The 16967-nt window shown below is 45.4% G+C and overlaps 1 protein-coding gene across 1 annotated transcript in view; it reads left to right on the top strand.

The window, feature by feature from the left end:
• Positions 1 to 239: 239 nt before the first annotated feature.
• LOC128650446 (retinol dehydrogenase 12) overlaps positions 240 to 16967 on the top strand; it is a 260133-nt gene continuing 243405 nt past the window's right edge. The window contains exon 1 of the mRNA XM_053704388.1: positions 240 to 452. Within this exon, the coding sequence (XP_053560363.1) occupies positions 296 to 452 (157 nt within the window). The 5' untranslated portion in view covers positions 240 to 295. The remainder of the gene's footprint in view (positions 453 to 16967) is intronic.

The raw sequence follows: 16967 nt of genomic DNA, 5'->3' as shown, positions 1-16967 counted from the left end.
TGTAGGGGGTGTGCTCTGCATAGTGTTGGGGGTGTGCTCTGCATAGTGTTGGGGGTGTGCTCTGCACAGTGTAGGGGTGTGCTCTGCACAGTGTAGGGGTGTGCTCTGCACAGTGTAGGGGGTGTGCTCTGCACAGTGTAGGGGGTGTGCTCTGCACAGTGTAGGGGGTGTGCTCTGCATACAGATACTCAGAGGGAGTGCCAGGGGGTGGCTCTAGGTCTTATACTGACAGGCAGGGAGCTCTCAGCTCATATACTGCTGGGCACTTTGATCTGAACTCTGTCTCAGTCCTGCCATGGAACTTCCTGCATTCCTAGGGAGCCCTGCATGGTTCTTCTGCTCTCTGGTCCTGGCTATAATATTACGCATGCAAAGAAAAGGGACATGGGACCCAAGAAAGTGTCCAACTGACCTGACCGGCAAAACTGCAATAGTGACTGGTGCCAACACAGGTAAATTACTGGTCACATGGAATATAATATAGTATAGAGCAGTGTTTTTCAACCAGTGTGCCGTGGCACACTAGTGTGCCGTGAGAGATCCTCAGGTGTGCCACGGCAGACTGACAACAGTGTGACATATTTTTTGAACTTTGCTTGTTTTTTACTCCCAGTGCAGGGGTAGTTTGTAGGAGGCATGGCATAACAGCACAATACATACAGTACGTGTGTGTTTGTGTGTATGTGTATATATATATGCTGTATTAGGCTACAATGTGTGATTTTTTTAAAAATTTGGGATGGTGGTGTGCCACAGGATTTTTTAATGTAAAAAATTGTGCCACGGCAAAAAAAGGTTAAAAATCACTGGTATAGAGTGCAAGCTCTGAAGTCAAGGTAAAGAGAAGAGTCAGAGGATAGAGTGCAAGCTCTGGGGTTAAGGGACAGAGATGAATCATAGGATAGAATTCAAGTCAAGTCAAGAATACTTTATTAGCATGACATTATTACATGTGTTGCCAAAGTAATATGTTACAATAAAACAGATCAATAACAATTTATAAAGTAGGAGTATAGTGGGTAAATATGATAGTTCATTTAATCTGATTGGGGGTTCTGGTCATGTGACAGTCTGCTACATATCTTGCTACTATCCTTGTAGCTTTGTTGTTTTCTCCTAAGAGTACGCATAGTCTTTCTTGTTCCGACATCTGTGGAAAGTCTGTTATTTCTTTCATTATTTTTGGGAAGTATTTATCTCTTAAGGGTTTGTATCTTGTACAGTACAAGAGAAAGTGCGCTTCAGTCTCTATGTCCCCACTGTCACACTGTGTACATTGTCTGGCTGCCCTGGGTCTCCATTGTGCCTGATATCTGCCAGTCTCTATTTCCAGCTGGTGGTCAGAGATTCTGTATTTAGTGAGTATCTGTCTGTGCTTTGGGTTGGTGACACTTGTGAGATACTCAGCTAGCCAGTACTCTCTCTGTAGTGACCTGTAACACTCCCTCTTGTTCTGTTACCCAGTCTGTACCTCCCAGTGCCCAGTGTACCTCTCCTTCAGAGCTGTTTGTAAGGTGTTTAGTGACACTTGTGAGATACTCAGCTAGTCTGTACTCTCTCTCTGTAGTGACCTGTAACACTCCCTCTTGTTCTGTTACCCAGTCTGTACCTCCCAGTGCCCAGTGTACCTCTCCTTCAGAGCTGTGTGCAAGGTGTTTAGTGACACATGTGAGATACTCAGCTAGTCTGTACTCTCTCTGTAGTGACCTGTAACACTCCCTCTTGTTCTGTTACCCAGTTTGTACCTCCCAGTGCCCAGTGTACCTCTCCTTCAGAGCTGTGTGTAAGGTGTTTAGTGACACATGTGAGATACTCAGCTTTTCTGTACTCTCTCTGTAGTGACCTGTAACACTCCCTCTTGTTCTGTTACCCAGTCTGTACCTCCCAGTGCACCTCTCCTTCAGAGCTGTTTGTAAGGTGTTTAGTGACACATGTGAGATACTCAGCTAGTCTGTACTCTCTCTGTAGTGACCTGTAACACTCCCTCTTGTTCTGTTACCCATTCTGTACCTCCCAGTGCTCAGTGTACCTCTCCTTCAGAGCTGTATGTAAGGTGTTTAGTGACACATGTGAGATACTCAGCTAGTCTGTACTCTCTCTGTAGTGACCTGTAACACTCCCTCTTGTTCTGTTACCCAGTCTGTACCTCCCAGTGCCCAGTGTACCTCTCCTTCAGAGCTGTGTGTAAGGTGTTTAGTGACACATGTGAGATACTCAGCTAGTCTGTACTCTCTCTCTGTAGTGACCTGTAACACTCCCTCTTGTTCTGTTACCCAGTCTGTACCTCCCAGTGCCCAGTGTACCTCTCCTTCAGAGCTTTTTGTAAGGTGTTTAGTGACACATGTGAGATACTCAGCTAGTCTGTACTCTCTCTGTAGTGACCTGTAACACTCCCTCTTGTTCTGTTACCCAGTCTGTATCTCCCAGTGCCCAGTGTACCTCTCCTTCAGAGCTGTGTGTAAGGTGTTTAGTGACACATGTGAGATACTCAGCTAGTCTGTACTCTCTCTGTAGTGACCTGTAACACTCCCTCTTGTTCTGTTACCCAGTCTGTACCTCCCAGTGCCCAGTGTACCTCTCCTTCAGAGCTGTGTGTAAGGTGTTTGATGACACATGTGAGATACTCAGCTAGTCTGTACTCTCTCTGTAGTGACCTGTAACACTCCCTCTTGTTCTGTTACCCAGTCTGTACCTCCCAGTGCCCAGTGTACCTCTCCTTCAGAGCTGTGTGTAAGGTGTTTAGTGACACATGTGAGATACTCAGCTAGTCTGTACTCTCTCTAGTGACCTGTAACACTCCCTCTTGTTCTGTTACCCAGTCTGTACCTCCCAGTGCCCAGTGTACCTCTCCTTCAGAGCTGTGTGTAAGGTGTTTAGTGACACATGTGAGATACTCAGCTAGTCTGTACTCTCTCTGTAGAGACCTGTAACACTCCCTCTTGTTCTGTTACCCAGTCTGTACCTCCCAGTGCCCAGTGTACCTCTCCTTCAGAGCTGTGTGTAAGGTGTTTAGTGACACATGTGAGATACTCAGCTAGTCTGTACTCTCTCTGTAGAGACCTGTAACACTCCATCTTGTTCTGTTGCCCTATCTGTTCCTTCCAGTGCCCAGTGTACCTCTCCTTCAGAGCAATTTGTAAGGTGTTTGGTGACACTCTCTCATGGGCTGTTCTTTTGCTGATGTGGTTTTGCAGGTCTGATGTATATTCTCTAAATGCTTTTGATGCTGGGTCACAGAGTGCTTGGTGGTAAAGTGTGCTTGTGTCACTATTTGTGAGGTGACACCAGAATTTGCACACCCGTTTTTGCATAGGTAACAACAATGGGAATCTTCCCAGCTCTGCTCTGCACCCATTGTTAGGGGCGCTTCTGTGTACCCGCAGTGCATATTTACAGAATTGGAGATGTGCAATTTCTGTGAGAGTTTTGTCCCATTCTCGGTAGTTCTGGGTCAGTGTTGGGCCTCAGACCTCACAGCCATACAGCAGGATTGGTAGAATGGTGCTTACAAATACCTTAAGTAACAGTTCTGTAGGAGGGTTTAGACTGTCCCTTTAAGTAACAGTTCTGTAGGAGGGTTTAGACTGTCCCTTTAAGTAACAGTTCTGTAGGAGGGTTTAGACTGGCTAGCAGCTTCTTTATTGCATGGAAGGCTAAGGGCTTTTTCTTGCAGTGTTTTGATGCCCAGTTTAAAGCTTCCTGATGCACTCAGTGTAAGCCCAAGATAGGTATAATGTAATGTGTGCTCTACCTCTTTAGAGAACAATAGGAATTTGAGTTTTTGCTGGAGATTTTTGGGCTTTTTCTGGAAAATCATGATTTTCGTTTTTTCCATATTCACTTCCATTGCCCATGACTTACAGTATGTCTGCAGTATGTCTAGTTTTTCTTGCAAACCCACTGCTGTGGGGGACAGGATGAGCAGGTCATCTGCATATAAGAGACAATGGATTTCCTTCCCATTCAGGGATATACCTGGTGCTGTGCATTTCTCCAGTTCTGTGGGCAGATCATTAATGTACAGGTTGAATAATGTGGGGCTGAGGCTGCATCCTTGTCTGACGCCTCTCTTTTGTTCAAAGCTCTTTGTTTGTAGTTTGTTTATCTTTACATTTGAGGGATGAATACATGGTCTTTATTATGTCATATGTCTTCCCACCAATTCCACTTTGCAGCAGTTTCATGTATAGGCCTGGGTGCCAGATTGAGTCAAATGCTTTTTTTTAAGTCCACAAAACATGCAAACACCTTCCCTGATGGTGAGCTTTTCACATACTTGTTAGTGATAGCTTGTAATGTGAAGATGTAGTCTATGGTTCTTTGTTTAGGGAGGAAACCTATCTGACTCATGTGCAGGGTTCTGCTGTCTATTATAAATTTTAATATTCTCTGGTTCAGGATTGTGCAGAAGAGTTTGCTCACATTGCTGTTTACACAGACTCCCCTGTAGTTATTTGGGTCAGTTAGATCCCCATGTTTGTGGATTGGGGTAACCAGACCTTCTGTCCATGTTTCTGGGAAGTGCCCTGATTGTAAGATGATATTAAACAGTTTTTTGAGAGCCTCTTGGAGCTGTGGGCTGCTGTGAATCAGCATCTCATTTAGTATTTGGTCAGATCCACAAGCTTTTCTTGGTTTTAATGACTTTATGCCTTCTGCAACTTCCTGTAGTGTGAAGGGGAAGTCTAGAGGAGTTTGATAGTTCTTTATTACATTTTCTAAATTTAACAGTTTTTCACAAGTTTCTTTTTGTGACGTATTGAGCTTATTAGGTTCTAGATCTTTGTATAATGTTTGAAAATAATCTGTCCATATGTCACCATCTTGGATTGGAATATGCCCAGTGGCTTTTGATGTGAATTTTTTCCACAAGCTCCAAAAGGTATTATTATCTGTTGATTCTTGAATTTGGGAGAGTGTTTTATTTAGGTGGTTTATTTTCTTGCTTTTTAGGGTAGTTTTGTAGTCTTTTAGTCTACGGTTATATGTGCACCTCAGATCCTCTCGCAGTGGTTCTCTGTGTTTAAGGTTTGATAATTTTCTCACCTCAAGTCTTAAGGCTGCACATTCTTTATCAAACCAATCATTTTTATTGTTATTTTTCCTTTGTCTTTTGTCTGACAGTTTAAGGGATTTGTTTGCTGCTCTATGGAGAATAGTTGTTAAATCATTTGTTGCTTTATTTGTGTCATATGGAGTATAACTGTAGCTTCTATTAATGAAAGCATTAATTTGATTTGTTATCTCCTCATTTTCCAAGCTGTTCATAAAGATTTCCTTACTTTGTTGGGACCACAGGTAATTAGGGGGCATTCTGTACAAATGTTTCCTGGCTTTCCATGTTGGGATTTTCTTTGAACTATTGATGTGTATGACCATTTGGTTATGGTCTGATAGGTAGGACTGGGGTCTTACTATCAGCGAACTGATCTTTCTGATGTCCAGGTCAGTTATCACATAGTCAATGACACTTTTACCACTTGATGAGTTAAATGTAAAACTTCCCAGCCTGTCTCCAGTTACCCTTCCATTTACAATGTACAGACCTAATCTTTTACAAACATCAAGGAGTTTTTTCCCATGTGTGTTCATTATTTTATCATAGCTGTTTCTTTGAGTGTCCATCAGGGTGTTAAAATTCGTACTCTTTCCAAATATATGTTTATTTCCTTGGCTGGGGGTATAGTCCCTTGCATTGCTTGTACGAGCATTCATGTCTCCGATTAGCATAATTTGTCCTTTTGTTTGAAAGTTTGAGATCTCCCCCTGCAGTGTATTGAAGTATTCTGGGTCATAATATGGTGATTCCCGTGGTGGAATGTATATGGCACAGAGGTAGAGATTGTGAGATGTCTGTACAAGGTTCTTTGATATTTGTATCCACAGATGTGTTATACCTTTCTTCACTGGGGTGATAAATGATTTGAGGCTCTCTTTGTACCACACTAATAACCCCCCTGAGAGTCTCCCTCCTCTTTTATGTTTTGTTGCTGCAGGAATTATTAACTCTTTATAGTCCATAGGGCAAGATGATGCTGTGCTTCTATCTTGCCATGTCTCCTGTAACAAGATAATATCATGATTTCTTATATTTTGTTGAAAATCGGGATCTCTGATTTTGTCTCCAAAGGTGGAGGAAGTGAGCCCTTGTATGTTCCAGCTGCTAATTGTGAGACTGTTCATCTTGTGTCCAGTCTATAGTGTGCTAATTAAGCTTTCAGGCTGTGAGAATTAAGGTTTTTTTTTTTTTTTTTGTTTTTTTTTTTTTGTTTTTTTTTGTTGTTGTTTGTTTTCCCTCTTGCAGTTCATTTGTGATATCCTGGTTTGTTTCTAAAGCTTTTCATATAGTGCATGGATTAGTTCTCGAATTTCCCTAAGTTCTGAGTCTGCCTGCATATTTTGCCTTTTATTTCTTTGGAAGTCTCTGTAGTGGGCACTGTATTGGCTGTTGTTAGGAGCCTGTAGGTTCTCCCTGTACTGTCCATTTGAGGGTATCAAGGATCTTTTACTATTATTCCATGTATGTGAGTACCCACTCCAATGTGTAGTTGTTCTATCCCTGTAATTATCGGGGGGGGTGTCTCCCTAAATGTGAAGTGAGTATGTTGCGCTCCAGTGTTGTATCTTTTAGATTTTTGGCAAACATACGTACCCCCCGTTTATTCAGATGTACTTGATCATATAGGTGTGTACAGTTAATGTTGTGGTGTTGGGCCACCATTATGTTTGGGGTTTGAGCAAAAGCCTTTAGCTGCATATTGATGTTTTGGACAATATTACTGTGCATGTCACTCCTTGGTAATAGGCTAGAAAGGATGATTTTTGTTAGTGGGAATTTATTTCTTGTGATAGTTATCAGGTCTTCCATTGCATTAATATATTTCTCTGGATCTTGCAGTTCATTTGAGCCAGTGTGGATGATTATATATTTTGGGTTATTAAAATTTGGGTTTAAAATTCTCTCTTTTGCTTTATCCATGTTTACACATTTGTACTGGAGAACTCTCTTACCAGGGAAGAGGCGCTTTCCATCTAGGTATTTACCATTTGAGTCCATTAAGATGAGAACATCTGTTTCAGGGGTTTGCCTTGTGTGCTCTTCTGGTTTATTTTGTGTAAGATTCTGTAGTGGTTTCTCAGGGATTTCCTTAGTGGCCCCCAGTACACTGGCCAGCTGCTCTGCTTGGTTTTCTGCTCTGACCTGGGCTGTAGTCTGTTGTTGCTTGGCAGGGGGCTGTGTCTGGTCTTTGGGTGGTTTCTCTTGAGCAGACTGGGTCCCTGCTTGTGGTTCTTTCTGCCTTGTTTCTCCCAAGGTCACTGTCGCTGGGTTATGTACTATTTTGTTCTTTTGAAGGTTTGTTGTTGGTCTATGTGGAGCTATGTATTGGTTGTTTGGGTGATTTTCCTGATGGCGTTTCAGTTCTTCCTTGGATTTCTTGAGATCACATTTTAATCTTTCATTGTCAATAATTAGATCAGAGATTTGTGATCTGATCTCCTGGATTTCCTGTTTGTGCTCCTGCTTGATGGTCATGAGCTCTTGCTTTACCCATTCTAAGTGATCTTTTTGTACAAGGTCCTTTTGTGTTGATTCACGGAACTCTGCAAAGTCTCTTTCTAGTGAGGCCAAACAGTCCCTTAGAGCTTTGTCAGTTATGGGTGAGTGTTTCACAGCTTTATTCTGTTTCTCTGTCTGTGGTACTCTTGTATTTTCTGTTGATACAATATCTGATGAGGTTTTATTTAGTTCTTCTTCCCTAATAGCGAGTTCTCTATTCACCAAGCTTTTTTGTTTCAGTGTTTTAAACTGTGTTTCAAATAAATCCAGGCAGGATTCGTTTCCTTGTATCATTACTGTGCCGTTATTATATATATTTATTGTATAAAGTGTATTTTCACAGTCTTCTCCATCGTGTACAATGATTTGTCTTCCGTTCCCATTTCCCTTTTTTTGAATGTTAATAAAGTTTTCCCGTAAGGTTTGGTGCCATGCATCTTTTTGCTCTGTATGAAATAATAAGTTGGTTTTGTGCTTTTTTTGGTCTCTATAAGAATAATCAGCGATAAGTAGTTCAGGGTTGTTGATAAGGATGTTTTCTTTAAATCCTTTTTGGGCTGCTCCAGTTTTAAGGTCCTCTGGGTATATAATTTCATAGCATTCCTGGCCACTTGGTAAAAGGTAATCCAGGGTCTTGCTGTTCCCGGGGTTCATTTTCTGTGCAGTATTATTGCTTAGATATGCAAAATATATATTTGTTCAATCCAAAGTAAAAGTGATATAAACCAGCTATAAAATCCAAAAATATTGTATTCCGGTAAGGATGTGATGCTTCTCTTGTCCCAGGGTATAGAGGTAGTAGTATTTAGTTGAGACTTTTACTTTCTCTATGAGTAAATTCCAGGTTTTCCAAGTAGAAGTAGAATTGTATTGTATTATATCCAGTAAAAATTCTGAAAGTTACCTTAATTCTCACAGCCTGTAGCTTAGAAGTTCAGCAGCATCTTGTTTTCATTGTCAAATTTATAATCCTGTATTATCTCCAAAAAGATTGTTTCTCTGTGTCTCTCTGCTGCTCTCAGTCTGTACACCCTCAGACATACATGCAGCACACAGTCAGACCTACCACTGCTCTACCTATAGCTCTTTATTTCTCTCAGACACAACACTGATCTCCCTATAGCTCTTTACATAGAATTCAAGCTCTGAAGTCAAAGGACAGAAAAGAGATAGATCAGAGGATAGAGTGCAAGCTCTGAAGTCAAGGGTAAGAGACGAGTCACAGGATAGAGTGCAAGCTCTGGGGTCAGGGACAGAGAAGAGATAGATCAGAGGATAGAGTGCAAGCTCTGGGGTCAGGGACAGAGAAGAGATAGATCAGAGGATAGAGTGCAAGCTCTGAGGTCAGGGACAGAGAAGAGATAGATCAGAGGATAGAGTGCAAGCTCTGGGGTCAGGGACAGAAAAGAGATAGATCAGGGGATAGAGTGCAAGCTCTGAGGTCAGGGACAGAGAAGAGATAGATCAGAGGATAGAGTGCAAGCTCTGGGGTCTGGGACAGAGAAGAGATAGATCAGAGGATAGAGTGCAAGCTCTGGGGTCAGGGACAGAGAAGAGATAGATCAGAGGATAGAGTGCAAGCTCTGGGGTCAGGGACAGAGAAGAGATAGATCAGAGAATAGAGTGCAAGCTCTGGGGTCTGGGACAGAGAAGAGATAGATCAGAGGATAGAGTGCAAGCTCTGGGGTCAGGGACAGAGAAGAGATAGATCAGAGGATAGAGTGCAAGCTCTGGGGTCTGGGACAGAGAAGAGATAGATCAGAGGATAGAGTGCAAGCTCTGAGGTCAGGGACAGAGAAGAGATAGATCAGAGGATAGAGTGCAAGCTCTGGGGTCAGGGACAGAGTAGAGATAGATCAGAGGATAGAGTGCAAGCTCTGGGGTCAGGGACAGAGAAGAGATAGATCAGAGGATAGAGTGCAAGCTCTGGGGTCTGGGACAGAGAAGAGATAGATCAGAGGATAGAGTGCAAGCTCTGGGGTCAGGGACAGAGAAGAGATAAATCAGAGGATAGAGTGCAAGCTCTGGGGTCTGGGACAGAGAAGAGATAGATCAGAGGATAGAGTGCAAGCTCTGGGGTCAGGGACAGAGAAGAGATAGATCAGAGGATAGAGTGCAAGCTCTGAGGTCAGGGACAGAGAAGAGATAGATCAGAGGATAGAGTGCAAGCTCTGGGGTCAGGGGCAGAGAAGAGATAGATCAGAGGATAGAGTGCAAGCTCTGGGGTCAGGGGCAGAGAAGAGATAGATCAGAGGATAGAGTGCAAGCTCTGGGGTCAGGGACAGAGAAGAGATAGATCAGAGGATAGAGTGCAAGCTCTGGGGTCAGGGACAGAAAAGAGATAGATCAGGGGATAGAGTGCAAGCTCTGGGGTCAGGAACAGAGAAGAGATAGATCAGAGGATAGAGTGCAAGCTCTGGGGTCAGGGACAGAGAAGAGCTAGATCAGAGGATAGAGTGCAAGCTCTGAGGGCAGGGACAGAGAAGAGATAGATCAGAGGATAGAGTGCAAGCTCTGGGGTCAGGGACAGAGAAGAGATAGATCAGGGGATAGAGTGCAAGCTCTGGGGTCAGGAACAGAGAAGAGATAGATCAGAGGACAGAGTGCAAGCTCTGGGGTCTGGGACAGAGAAGAGATAGATCAGAGGATAGAGTGCAAGCTCTGAGGTCAGGGACAGAGAAGAGATAGATCAGAGGATAGAGTGCAAGCTCTGGGGTCTGGGACAGAGAAGAGATAGATCAGAGGATAGAGTGCAAGCTCTGGGGTCAGGGACAGAGAAGAGATAGATCAGAGGATAGAGTGCAAGCTCTGGGGTCTGGGACAGAGAAGAGATAGATCAGAGGATAGAGTGCAAGCTCTGGGGTCAGGGACAGAGAAGAGATAGATCAGAGGATAGAGTGCAAGCTCTGGGGTCAGGGACAGAGAAGAGATAGATCAGAGGATAGAGTGCAAGCTCTGGGGTCAGGGACAGAGAAGAGATAGATCAGAGGATAGAGTGCAAGCTCTGGGGTCAGGGACAGAGAAGAGATAGATCAGAGGATAGAGTGCAAGCTCTGGGGTCTGGGACAGAGAAGAGATATATCAGAGGATAGAGTGCAAGCTCTGGGGTCAGGGACAGAGAAGAGATAGATCAGAGGATAGAGTGCAAGCTCTGGGGTCTGGGACAGAGAAGAGATAGATCAGAGGATAGAGTGCAAGCTCTGAGGTCAGGGACAGAGAAGAGATAGATCAGAGGATAGAGTGCAAGCTCTGAGGTCAGGGACAGAGAAGAGATAGATCAGAGGATAGAGTGCAAGCTCTGGGGTCAGGGGCAGAGAAGAGATAGATCAGAGGATAGAGTGCAAGCTCTGGGGTCAGGGGCAGAGAAGAGATAGATCAGAGGATAGAGTGCAAGCTCTGGGGTCAGGGACAGAGAAGAGATAGATCAGAGGATAAAGTGCAAGCTCTGGGGTCAGGGACAGAGAAGAGATAGATCAGAGGATAGAGTGCAAGCTCTGGGGTCAGGGACAGAGAAGAGCTAGATCAGAGGATAGAGTGCAAGCTCTGAGGTCAGGGACAGAGAAGAGATAGATCAGAGGATAGAGTGCAAGCTCTGGGGTCAGGGACAGAGAAGAGATAGATCAGAGGATAGAGTGCAAGCTCTGGGGTCAGGGACAGAGAAGAGATACATCAGAGGGTAGAGTGCAAGCTCTGAGGTCAGGGACAGAGAAGAGATAGATCAGAGGATAGAGTGCAAGCTCTGGGGTCAGGGACAGAGAAGAGATAGATCAGAGGATAGAGTGCAAGCTCTGAGGTCAGGGACAGAGAAGAGATAGATCAGAGGATAGAGTGCAAGCTCTGGGGTCAGGGACAGAGAAGAGATAGATCAGAGGATAGAGTGCAAGCTCTGGGGTCTGGGACAGAGAAGAGATAGATCAGAGGATAGAGTGCAAGCTCTGGGGTCAGGGACAGAGAAGAGATAGATCAGAGGATAGAGTGCAAGCTCTGGGGTCAGGGACAGAGAAGAGATAGATCAGAGGATAGAGTGCAAGCTCTGGGGTCTGGGACAGAGAAGAGATAGATCAGAGGATAGAGTGCAAGCTCTGGGGTCACGGACAGAGAAGAGATAGATCAGAGGATAGAGTGCAAGCTCTGGGGTCTGGGACAGAGAAGAGATAGATCAGAGGATAGAGTGCAAGCTCTGAGGTCAGGGACAGAGAAGAGAAAGATCAGAGGATAGAGTGCAAGCTCTGGGGTCAGGGACAGAGAAGAGATAGATCAGAGGATAGAGTGCAAGCTCTGGGGTCAGGGACAGAGAAGAGATAGATCAGAGGATAGAGTGCAAGCTCTGAGGTCAGGGACAGAGAAGAGATAGATCAGAGGATAGAGTGCAAGCTCTGGGGTCAGGGGCAGAGAAGAGATAGATCAGAGGATAGAGTGCAAGCTCTGGGGTCAGGGGCAGAGAAGAGATAGATCAGAGGATAGAGTGCAAGCTCTGGGGTCAGGGACAGAGAAGAGATAGATCAGAGGATAGAGTGCAAGCCATGGGGTCAAAGACAGAAAAGAGATAGATCAGGGGATAGAGTGCAAGCTCTGGGGTCAGGAACAGAGAAGAGATAGATCAGAGGATAGAGTGCAAGCTCTGGGGTCAGGGACAGAGAAGAGCTAGATCAGAGGATAGAGTGCAAGCTCTGGGGTCAGGGACAGAGAAGAGATAGATCAGAGGATAGAGTGCAAGCTCTGAGGTCAGGGACAGAGAAGAGATAGATCAGAGGATAGAGTGCAAGCTCTGAGGTCAGGGACAGAGAAGAGATAGATCAGAGGATATAGTGCAAGCTCTGGGGTCAGGGACAGAGAAGAGATAGATCAGGGGATAGAGTGCAAGCTCTGGGGTCAGGAACAGAGAAGAGATAGATCAGAGGATAGAGTGCAAGCTCTGGGGTCTGGGACAGAGAAGAGATAGATCAGAGGATAGAGTGCAAGCTCTGAGGTCAGGGACAGAGAAGAGATAGATCAGAGGATAGAGTGCAAGCTCTGGGGTCTGGGACAGAGAAGAGATAGATCAGAGGATAGAGTGCAAGCTCTGGGGTCAGGGACAGAGAAGAGATAGATCAGAGGATAGAGTGCAAGCTCTGGGGTCTGGGACAGAGAAGAGATAGATCAGAGGATAGAGTGCAAGCTCTGGGGTCAGGGACAGAGAAGAGATAGATCAGAGGATAGAGTGCAAGCTCTGGGGTCAGGGACAGAGAAGAGATAGATCAGAGGATAGAGTGCAAGCTCTGGGGTCAGGGACAGAGAAGAGATAGATCAGAGGATAGAGTGCAAGCTCTGGGGTCAGGGACAGAGAAGAGATAGATCAGAGGATAGAGTGCAAGCTCTGGGGTCTGGGACAGAGAAGAGATAGATCAGAGGATAGAGTGCAAGCTCTGGGGTCAGGGACAGAGAAGAGATAGATCAGAGGATAGAGTGCAAGCTCTGTGGTCTGGGACAGAGAAGAGATAGATCAGAGGATAGAGTGCAAGCTCTGAGGTCAGGGACAGAGAAGAGATAGATCAGAGGATAGAGTGCAAGCTCTGAGGTCAGGGACAGAGAAGAGATAGATCAGAGGATAGAGTGCAAGCTCTGGGGTCAGGGGCAGAGAAGAGATAGATCAGAGGATAGAGTGCAAGCTCTGGGGTCAGGGACAGAGAAGAGATAGATCAGAGGATAGAGTGCAAGCTCTGGGGTCTGGGACAGAGAAGAGCTAGATCAGAGGATAGAGTGCAAGCTCTGAGGTCAGGGACAGAGAAGAGATAGATCAGAGGATAGAGTGCAATCTCTGGGGTCAGGGACAGAGAAGAGATAGATCAGAGGATAGAGTGCAAGCTCTGGGGTCAGGGACAGAGAAGAGATACATCAGAGGATAGAGTGCAAGCTCTGGGGTCAGGGACAGAGAAGAGATAGATCAGAGGATATAGTGCAAGCTCTGAGGTCAGGGACAGAGAAGAGATAGATCAGAGGATAGAGTGCAAGCTCTGGGGTCAGGGACAGAGAAGAGATAGATCAGAGGATAGAGTGCAAGCTCTGGGGTCTGGGACAGAGAAGAGATAGATCAGAGGATAGAGTGCAAGCTCTGGGGTCAGGGACAGAGAAGAGATAGATCAGAGGATAGAGTGCAAGCTCTGGGGTCAGGGACAGAGAAGAGATAGATCAGAGGATAGAGTGCAAGCTCTGGGGTCTGGGACAGAGAAGAGATAGATCAGAGGATAGAGTGCAAGCTCTGGGGTCACGGACAGAGAAGAGATAGATCAGAGGATAGAGTGCAAGCTCTGGGGTCTGGGACAGAGAAGAGATAGATCAGAGGATAGAGTGCAAGCTCTGAGGTCAGGGACAGAGAAGAGATAGATCAGAGGATAGAGTGCAAGCTCTGGGGTCAGGGACAGAGAAGAGATAGATCAGAGGATAGAGTGCAAGCTCTGGGGTCAGGGACAGAGAAGAGATAGATCAGAGGATAGAGTGCAAGCTCTGGGGTCAGGGACAGAGAAGAGATAGATCAGAGGATAGAGTGCAAGCTCTGGGGTCAGGGACAGAGAAGAGATAGATCAGAGGATAGAGTGCAAGCTCTGGGGTCTGGGACAGAGAAGAGATAGATCAGAGGATAGAGTGCAAGCTCTGGGGTTAGGGACAGAGAAGAGATAGATCAGAGGATAGAGTGCAAGCTCTGAGGTCAGGGACAGAGAAGAGATAGATCAGAGGATAGAGTGCAAGCTCTGGGGTCAGGGACAGAGAAGAGATAGATCAGAGGATAGAGTGCAAGCTCTGGGGTCAGGGACAGAGAAGAGATAGATCAGAGGATAGAGTGCAAGCTCTGGGGTCAGGGACAGAGAAGAGATAGATCAGAGGATAGAGTGCAAGCTCTGGGGTCAGGGACAGAGAAGAGATAGATCAGAGGATAGAGTGCAAGCTCTGAAGTCAGGGACAGAGAAGAGATAGATCAGAGGATAGAGTGCAAGCTCTGAGGTCAGGGACAGAGAAGAGATAGATCAGAGGATAGAGTGCAAGCTCTGGGGTCAGGTACAGAGAAGAGATAGATCAGGGGATAGAGTGCAAGCTCTGGGGTCAGGAACAGAGAAGAGATAGATCAGAGGATAGAGTGCAAGCTCTGGGGTCAGGGACAGAGAAGAGATAGATCAGAGGATAGAGTGCAAGCTCTGGGGTCAGGGACAGAGAAGAGATAGATCAGAGGATAGAGTGCAAGCTCTGGGGTCAGGGACAGAGAAGAGATAGATCAGAGTATAGAGTGCAAGCTCTGGGGTCAGGGACAGAGAAGAGATAGATCAGAGGATAGAGTGCAAGCTCTGGGGTCAGGGACAGAGAAGAGATAGATCAGGGGATAGAGTGCAAGCTCTGAGGTCAGGGACAGAGAAGAGATAGATCAGGGGATAGAGTGCAAGCTCTGAGGTCAGGGACACAGAAGAGATAGATCAGAGGATAGAGTGCAAGCTCTGAGGTCAGGGACAGAGAAGAGATAGATCAGAGGATAGAGTGCAAGCTCTGGGGTCAGGGACAGAGAAGAGATAGATCAGGGGATAGAGTGCAAGCTCTGGGGTCAGGAACAGAGAAGAGATAGATCAGAGTATAGAGTGCAAGCTCTGAGGTTAGGGACAGAGAAGAGATAGATCAGAGGATAGAGTGCAAGCTCTGGGGTCAGGGACAGAGAAGAGATAGATCAGAGGATAGAGTGCAAGCTCTGAGGTCAGGGACTGAGAAGAGATAGATCAGAGGATAGAGTGCAAGCTCTGAGGTCAGGGACAGAGAAGAGATAGATCAGGGGATAGAGTGCAAGCTCTGGGGTCAGGAACAGAGAAGAGATAGATCAGAGGATAGAGTGCAAGCTCTGAGGTCAGGGACAGAGAAGAGATAGATCAGAGGATAGATTGCAAGCTCTGAGGTCAGGGACAGAGAAGAGATAGATCAGGGGATAGAGTGCAAGCTCTGGGGTCAGGAACAGAGAAGAGATAGATCAGAGGATAGAGTGCAAGCTCTGAGGTCAGGGACAGAGAAGAGATAGATCAGAGGATAGAGTGCAAGCTCTGAGGTCAGGGACAGAGAAGAGATAGATCAGAGGATAGAGTGCAAGCTCTGGGGTCAGGGACAGGGAAGAGATAGATCAGAGGATAGAGTGCAAGCTCTGGGGTCAGGGACAGAGAAGAGATAGATCAGAGGATAGAGTGCAAGCTCTGGGGTCAGGGACAGAGAAGAGATAGATCAGAGGATAGAGTGCAAGCTCTGGGGTCAGGAACAGAGAAGAGATAGATCAGAGGATAGAGTGCAAGCTCTGGGGTCAGGGACAGAGAAGAGATAGATCAGAGGATAGAGTGCAAGCTCTGAGGTCAGGGACAGAGAAGAGATAGATCAGAGGATAGAGTGCAAGCTCTGGGGTCAGGGACAGAGAAGAGATAGATCAGAGGATAGAGTGCAAGCTCATGTATTACAAATGTTTTATAATCACTATATATACAGGATGCTGTAATCACTATATATACAGTGCACTATAATCACTATATATACAGCGTGCTATAATTGCTATATATACCGAGTGCTAGTATATGTACAATGCACTATAATAACTATATATACAGTACAGTGCGCTATAATCACTTGACTAGATTACGAGTTTTGCGGTAAGAACTGCTCGGTGCTAACTTGCACATTATTGTCACTGCTCACTTACCTACAGCGCTGGTATTACAGGTTTTTCTAAACCCGGCGGTAAAAGGCAAGAAGTGAGCGTAGAGCAAAACTGTGCTCCATACAGCACTCCAATACCAGCGCTGCTTAAGTCAGCGATGAGCTCGTGTACGTGCTCGTGCACGATTTCCCCATAGACATCAATGGGGAGAGCCGGCTGAAGAAAAGCCTAACACCTGCAAAAAAGCAGCGTAAAGCTCCGTAACGCAACATCCCCTAACTTAAATATAATTAAAACCTACAATTAATAACTAAATAATTCCTATTTAAAACTAAATACTTACCTGTAAAATAAACCCTAAGATAGCTACAATATAACTAATAGTTACATTGTAGCTATCTTAGGGTTTATTTTTATTTTACAGGCAAGTTTGTATTTATTTTAACTAGGTAGTGTCATGTTTGCATCCGTTCATCGCCGTGTCGCCGCGGCTCCCGGAACTGCTCTGTGTGTCTGACGTCATGTTGCTTAGCAACATGACGCTTTCTCAACACACCCCTCTGATGACGGTTACGCTCCTGCCCTTTAAACAACGGCGGGAGATCTGAATCTGGGCCCGTTTGTTTGCTACCTTTGGATTGTGAGTACCGTATCTTTCTGATCTTTTGTGTACCGATTTTCTGCCTGCCTGACCAAGCCTCTTGCCTAATCCCTACTTGCTGATATTTGGACATAGACTTCTGCCTGCCTGACCTTGCC

The sequence above is a fragment of the Bombina bombina genome, chromosome 2 (genome assembly GCF_027579735.1).
Source record: "Bombina bombina isolate aBomBom1 chromosome 2, aBomBom1.pri, whole genome shotgun sequence".
Lineage (NCBI taxonomy): Eukaryota > Metazoa > Chordata > Amphibia > Anura > Bombinatoridae > Bombina > Bombina bombina.
Note: the sequence above shows the minus strand (reverse complement) of the source record. Positions and strands in the feature narration are given on the sequence as shown.